The sequence below is a fragment of the Trichechus manatus genome, unplaced genomic scaffold (genome assembly GCF_000243295.1).
Source record: "Trichechus manatus latirostris isolate Lorelei unplaced genomic scaffold, TriManLat1.0 scaffold00083, whole genome shotgun sequence".
NCBI classification, from domain to species: domain Eukaryota; kingdom Metazoa; phylum Chordata; class Mammalia; order Sirenia; family Trichechidae; genus Trichechus; species Trichechus manatus.
Window position 1 is genome coordinate 9,323,597 of NW_004444019.1, and position 7,756 is coordinate 9,331,352.

The 7,756-nt window shown below is 47.8% G+C and overlaps 1 protein-coding gene across 2 annotated transcripts in view; it reads right to left on the bottom strand.

The window, feature by feature from the left end:
- B3GAT2 (beta-1,3-glucuronyltransferase 2) overlaps positions 1 to 3,002 on the bottom strand; it is a 48,611-nt gene extending 45,609 nt beyond the window's left edge. The window contains exon 1 of one of the 2 annotated variants that reach the window (XM_023735879.1): positions 2,610 to 3,002. In XM_023735879.1, the coding sequence (XP_023591647.1) occupies positions 2,610 to 3,002 (393 nt within the window). Of the gene's footprint in view, positions 1 to 2,393 lie in introns of both variants that reach the window. The other variant, XM_023735878.1, reaches the window with a different exon arrangement.
- Between the last annotated feature and the right edge of the window lie 4,754 nt (positions 3,003 to 7,756).

Sequence of the window (7,756 nt, forward strand, 5' to 3'; positions counted from 1 at the left end):
AGGAAAACGGAATGTATCAACTAACGTACATGGTGAACAGATGCCTACTCTGTCCAAAAACATTGTAGCTAGGGGGAGGGGTAGTGGTGGAGAAAAGGACTAGTCATAAAATTACTGTCTGGGAGTGACCTCAAGGAGCTACAGAATTTTAAATTCTAAGTGTGTCATGAATATTACACTTTAAAAAACTTTCTTTTGTGTATTTTGTATACTTGGCACATCTCCATAAAAAACAGCTGTACATGCTTTTACTTTAATTCATTACTTCCAATTGAACAAAATTTTAGTGTCTTGAAAGTTTTGCATGTTTTTTCCTTTATAATTTCCTCTTTGCCAATACTATTTTTTCCTCCCCACCCTGTCTCCTACTTCCTCTTATCATTCCCTGCCCCCTGCCATGAACCAAAGGAAAAACCGACAGGGATTCTTCTGCTGCTTAAAATCCACCACCAACAAGCCCTCCTTTCAGCTTGGGAAGCATCAAAGGAAGACTGTGTTCTGAATCATTTCACTGGCTGTATGTGCCAACTCTTCCACTCATCTAACCTCACTCCAATGGGCTAAAAGAAACTGAAAATCATTCCCCCTTTACAATGTAGTCCCGCAAGAAGTTAAATGACAGTTATGTGCATTACTTTACCTACACAAGACTACACATTTTCACAGGTAAGAAAACTTTCTTTCAAGTTATGGAAGGAAAAAAAAAAAAACAAGACTTCAGGATAAAATTATGGTGCATTAAAATATAAAGGTCTTTGCTTCAAAATACAAGCCACTTAAGGGGGGGTGGGGGGGAGGCAACCGAGCAAGATTTACATGAAAGCCAACTTTAAAAAACTCAGATTGTATTCCTGTTCATGGTTATAATAAAGACCATATCATACAAATGCCAAGCTTATTTCTCTGAAGACACCTGGAAAGAATGTCCTGCATAGTAAAAGATGGAGAACAATTACTGCTCCTTTTATTCATGAAGGAGAAAAAGATGAATAAAAATGAAGGCTGCAGTTGCCCTTAAGAAACGGGTTTTAAAAGCCACACAGGCAGAAAAATTTAACTGGAAGGGTACAGAGGAGCTAAATCTTGAGGTTAAGAAAGCAAAACTGAGAGATTAGGGTATAAGTGTCTGGGGGAGGTGGTGAGGGCGTATGGATACTACGCACAGGTTATTCTGAGTTCACAGTGTCCAGCTCGTACATAGTTTTTTCCAAATGTTCAGTTTACTTGTGGAGAGGGGTGTGTGGATTTTATGGAAGCAAGATGTCAAGGAATTTTGAGTGAAGGAAGGCAGCTGCCTGGCGGGATATCATATAATCCAAAAAGACTCCTTTCAGCTATCACTGTGTAAGGGGAAAAAGGAAACTGATAAAACCAGGCAACCCAATCTCAATTGCAGGATACAGACATATACAGCAAAATCCCAGCCAAAAGAAACAACACCTATTCTAACCCTGTGCCTGCTGGCTCTGTGCATTTCGAAGGGAACACATGTGCCACCTCAGCAGCAGGGGTTGGGCTGCACATAGGATCTGACATCGAGCGCAGGAAGCAAGAGCCCTGGTGCAAGAGCGGCCGGGACACCTTGCCAAAGGGATGCCTTAGAGAAAGGTCGGTAAAGGGGACCGGCGGGCCCAGCTGATCCCTAGGGCTGTGAAATGACATAATCACAGGGCAGAACCATCTCAACTCTTTGCCAGAGAAGGTTTTCTTGAAAAAGAGGTAATCTTCAGTGTCAGGAAGGACCTTGGTGGGGTAGGGGGAAGGAATGGAGGGAGGACCCCCATAGAAGTCAGTCTTTTCCCTAATAACCATTTTCGTGTCATGGGATTGTATAAGCGAAATGTGCTTCTACGCCGATTTTTTGTTACCTTCTCCACCTTCCTCTCTATATAGTCGTAGACTCAGAATCACACATGTATGCGCTGAAAAGTCCTCGGAGGACATCCAGTATACCCTCTCCCCCCTCCAATTTTGCTGGGTCCTTCCCTGATCTCCAGGACGCTGAGATCTCTTGCAGCGAGCCTCCTCGCCTGGGCTCCATCCTCAGACCCGCCAGAGCCCAGTTTCTGGAAATCATTCTCGCGCCTCACCCGTGCTACTCCCTTGGCCAATCTCAGAGCCCAGGTGGGCAGCAAAGCCCCAGACCAGACTTTGCCTTTGCCACAGCGGGCCGCTCACTCACCCTCTACCCCCATGGTCAACGTGAACACACCAGGGCCAGTAGAGGCTGAGGGATGCTCGCGAGGAGCGGCTCAACAAGTCCCCAGTGGACGCACGGAGAACTGAGAACTCAAAAGTGCAGCCGAAGCACGAGGGGGTGAGCGGCAGCTGCCTAGCGGGCCTCGAGGCCCCTTCCCGCTCCCGCCCCCCACCTGAGGCGGGCCGGCCACTACCTCCTGGAAGAGCTCCAGACTGTAGGTGTTGTCGTCGTCGGCGAAGAAGAGCACACCGGGCTGCGCGCGCTGGTGCTGGTGCCTCTGGCGCAGCCAGGCAAGGCCAGCATTGCGCTGCTCCGTGGCGCGCGGCAACCCCGGCCGCTTGTAGCGCCGCGGCGTGGGCACGTGTAGGTGCGTGCTTGGCAGCCCGGCCCGCGCCAAAAAGCGGCTCACCAGCTCGCTGCGCGCCGCCGCGTCCTCCACCAGGATCCAGTGCAGCTGCGCCACCTGGCGGAATGTGTTGGCCAGGCGGGTCAGCTCGGCTTTCTGAACCGGGCGGCTGTAGGTGGGCGTGATGGCATAGATGGTGGGCAGCGGCGGCTCAGGCTGCGGCGGCGGCTGCGGCCCAGACTGGTTGCGCTTCTGGGCGCCGCGCCCCGGGCCGCTGTCGGGGCTGCCCCTGCGGAGCGGGAGACGGGCGCCTCCGCGGCCCGCCACATAGGGAGAGAAGTAGGGGCGCGGGGTGAGCGAGGGTGCGGGCCTGCGCGTGTCCACGTCGAGCATGATGATGACGATAAGGATCCAGGGCAGGAGGATGAAGAAGCGGCTGAAAAGCACGGACTTCATGGCTCACCCTTCCCCGGCCTCTTGGACGCCCGGGCCGCCCCTCCGGCCCCTGAGGGGGGCTAGCCAGGGTACCCCAGAGCGCAGCTTGGACGGCTGCGGCGCCCGAACTCAAGAAGCCACGGCTGGCGCGCTCTCCATGGGGCCAGGGGCTCTGCGGAGGCTGGGTGGGAGCCGCGAGGCTCAGCTCCCAAGGGTGGGGGATCCGAGCAGGTGCCGGGAAGCTAAAGCTACAGGGGGTGCAGGCGGCCAGGGGCTGCGCCCTACTCCGGGTGAGCCTGCGGGAAGCAGTACTCGGTCTAGCCGCGCGCTGCTGGCCCCGGAGTTGTGCCAAGCGCCGGGAGGGCGGTGGTCACCAACGCTCTTTTTCAGAAGAAAGGGAGCTGGCACCCCAGCGCTTCACCGCTCCTGTCCTGCAGCGCTGTGGGTAAAGGCGCTCCAGCGGCGGGCCCCCAGTGCCCTCTCTGGGGCACCTTCGAGGGCAGGCTTCAGGCGCGGTAGGCGCTGAGGGCTTTTCTTCCTCACATCCCGTCCAGCGAGGACCGGGAGGCAATGCCAGGGATGTTGTGCCCCCTGCTCTGTTCGCGCGCCGCTTTGGAAGCCCTGCGCTCCTGTCCCTCGATCTTCTCTCTTCTCAGAATCTTCCCGGCTCCGGCAGCAAGATCCCAAAGCAAAGAAAGAAAGAAAAAGCGAGGGGGCGGGGGCGCTGCAGACTCCAGCGTCCTCCCAGTCCTCCTGTGGGAAGACAGCAGCGCTGCTACTGGCTGAGAGGGGCTGCGAGAGGGAGGTGGAGAAAGGGCCCAGGCTTTCCTCCGGGTCTGGCGCTGACGGCCCCGCGAGCTAGCTCGGGAGGCGGCCGCTGCACCGCGGGAGGAGGATCCCCACGGGGTTGCACGGCCTCCCGGAGTGGATGGATGCTCTTTCGCTGATCTCCTGCGCTCTCTCAGCTTTCTGAAATACTGCAAGGTCTTTGGAGATCAGCCAGGAAAATCCATTCACGTGCGGAAAACTCAGGAGACCTAGGGCTCAGAGTGAGAGGGGGAGAGAGGCGGGAGAGAGCAAAGGGATCCCTTCTCTGGCTCACAGCTGCGAGGTTGGTGTGCTGGGATCGTACCGAACAGCAGCAACAAAAAGCGCTTTCACTGAAAGGCAAAAATCAATAGAAACCCGTTGAAGACAGATGGGTCCAGTACATAGGTGTTTGGCATGTGAGATAGTCCGTGAGAAAAATTCAAATCCGAATGGTTGATATCTTACTGAAGTTATATCATTGGGAAAAAAATTCCTAAAATTCTAGATGAGTATGTTTAACTTACTTTTTCAGTAATTTGGAGTCACAGCCCCTAGCTGTTCGCAGTTACTGGAATTACTCCGTTTGGCCCTTACGATGACCCTTTCAAGGAGGCCTGGGAAATAGAATCACCTTCATTTTCTGGGCGACGAAGCTGAGGCTCAGAGTTTAACGTGATTTCTCTGATGTCAGTGGCAAGTGGTCAAGTGGAAATAGAACTTGGGTATACTGAGTCCAGCCGTGGCTTCCTTGCTGCAAGGCCTGCAGAAACCACTCCTCAGCCAGGCCGGGCGGGGCTGGCCCTGCTAGATATAAACACGGTACCATCAAAACCAAACAGGGCATACGATGACATGCGGAACCAAAACAGCGTCTGCAAGTCCTGGCGTAAACAACTGGGGCTTAATTTGGACTTTTTCTATCTAAGGGACCTGGTAGCTGAATCTCTGGTTGTCTGTAATGAACTGGAAAAAAGATGAGGGGCGATGCTCCGCAGGCACGTACCAGGCAGGTGCTTGAAAAGCTTCCCCCCACCCCCCAGACTATTATAAATAATTTCTGAATCCATCTTCCTCGGTTGTCTGCCCTTCTCAGTCTTGCTGTCAAATAAATCCCTACGACTGGCGTTATGAGTCAGGGCACGACGGAGAGCTCTGGGGCCGATGCCCCTGCCTGCCTTCTGATATTCCTCTTTCTCCCAGCCCTACCCTTTGCAGCTACCGCCTATTATCAGGCATCGGCGGCGCGTCTGTGAATTTCTCCAACCTCCAGCTCTGATTCTGGAACCCGGCAGAGTGAAATTTACAAATTCAAACCGCGCTACCCTCCTCTCCCCACGCCACCGAACACTCGCAAAGAACTAGCCTTCTGTCCCAACTTCCCTATATCGCCCACAACTCATGCTTTAAACTCTTGCATATTAGCGCATCCTAAACATAGGGGACAGAGTCCATTAGACCAGGTCCCGCATTTCTTGGATAGCCTCATTGGCAGCTGAAAACATAACTCCGCGCCCTGGTCAGGTCTCCAGGTCGCCTGCCCTGGAAATCAAAAACAGTATCGGGGGAAAGAGGAAGAAAGTCAGTAAAGGCTTTTCTTAAATGCTGTAAAACAGCACCCCCCCCCCCACTCCAGCCCCCGCCAAAGGTTACTGAAGTCTCAATCGTTACGCTGGAATTTTAAATTTTGGTTGGAGGAAAATACGTTGTGTAGCTGGAGTAAAGCTCAAGTGGTAACTGAATCGTATTAAAAGCATCACACTAGCCTTCTTAGTTGGTAACACTGTTATTCCCACTATACCATGAAACCTATTTCTTAATTGCTGCTTCTCCAGGAACCAGGACTATTCAGAGATGAAATATTTTCAAAACCAATCAAATTTGGAATTTAATTTCAGACTTTAGCTGGTGCTCTGAATTCACCGTGCAATACAACACAACACTTAACTCGCACATCAAGGACTGTCACTTCATATTTTCTAAGTCAGCATTTGCAACTAAGTTTACCTCATTTATCATCTGTTGGCGGGGGCATAAGGATTCTTGGAGTCAGGCAGACCCTGATTTGAATCCCAGCTCCGCTACCTTCTGTTTGTGCAAGCTTAGAGAGCCAATGAGTCTCTCAAAACTTCAGTTTCGTCATCTGGAAAATAGAGTTAATAATATATACTCCATGGAGGTCTTGTAAGGATTAAGTTAGATAAGTCATGTATTTTGCAGAGCAGCTGGCATTAACTAGACAGTCAAAATAAGTGTTTTTTTTTTAAACACAGGTATTACTTTATCAAAAGAAGATCTTAACCCGGGGGATCTCATAGGAGTATCATTAGTGCATAGGAATATAAAATGAAATTCATTCTAAACAGGAATGATAATGCCTCTAAATAGGGCCCCCACCTGTAGAGAAGGTGACTCCTATTAGAGTGTGTAGTATAATCTTTCCAAATTGGGGTAGGGTGGGAAAGAGAGGAACTCAATTTACTCCAAATACTGGATGCAACTAATCATGCAATAAGGATGACATGACTACAAGTGACATTTATTTCAAATGGCTGAATATGCCATATTGTTTCATGCTCAGTGACTCAAAAATGTGGACCCACATCTTTTATGATCAAATCTGAGTAAAGATATAAAGACACAAAAATTATTATTAAGGATGTCAGTTGGACGCACAAAACCAGGGCAGAACTTTATCATGCTTTAAAAATATTTAGAAAGTATATCAGGCACTGAAATGGAAATAACTCCTTTAAATGGGAACTTGAAGCAAATGTCATTTTTATGAAGCATAATCACCAGTTAGCTATAGTACTTTTCCATAGAGTGTATGATGTTCTTACACAGAACAATTTAAACTTGATCTGTGGCTGATAATGAAGGTTGGTGGAAGTCACTAGAGTAATTAAAATAATAACCTAACTTCAGAGCTTCTGCAAATCCTCTCAGTGTTTATTTTCATTTAATCTCTCTAATTATTTGTGTAACAAAGTGAGCATTGCATCGTCTGTACTAATGAAGCCCTGGATTGCTGGCATCAGCCATTACATTTCAGCATTCTGTTGTTGTTCTCAAATAAACAAACAAAGGTAAAAAAAAAAAAAAAAATCCCATGTGGGAAGTTAACAAACACATACTGTATAATCACAACATTTACATCTTGACTTGCTGAGTAATGTGAGACTGTAACTTCTGCAGCAAAAGGATTGTAGCCTGAATAGTGCACTGTATAAAACTGATCTGACACTTGAGCCTGGGGTTCTGCTAGTGTGACTAAGTCAACCTTCAGGTGAGCATTTGGGGACATCCTTGATGTTCTGAGTCAAATAAGAAAGAGATCAAGATACAAATTTATATACAATTAAGTTTTGCAAACATCTATATGAAAATATTGTGGATATGCAAATTAGGTTATAAAGGGACTCCAAAGTGGTTCATGTCCTGAGTAATAATGTAATGTGAAGGTATTGATAATCAATACTCACAATATCTCACAACAAATTAATAATCAGACAATACAAATGCCTGTGAACATACTTTCTGTTAAAATATCGACACAATTATGTGAAAGAATGATGTCAAAGAAAATGATTCTAATAGCCCCAAATTCTAGGGATACATGATAGTTTCATTGATAACTGTCAGAAAAATGACATCTAAACCACAAATTAAATGGCTCATTTGTTTTATTTTCATGTATCTGGATCCTCTACAAATGCCTCTTTTAGCCTAGAATTTTTTAAAATTATAATGCTTCCTTAAAATTTAGACATTTTCAGCTATTACATACAAAATTTGAGACTAGAGGTATTTAGTTTGTTCAGTAAAATCTCATTTTTATAGAAAGAGTTGGGACTAAGTTTATTCAGTAAAAGTGGTTTTCTAGAAAAATAGAAATTGTCAATTTATCCTAACAATTTTATTGAAGAATAATTTCCTTCAGTTTGAATAATAGCTGAAAATAAAAC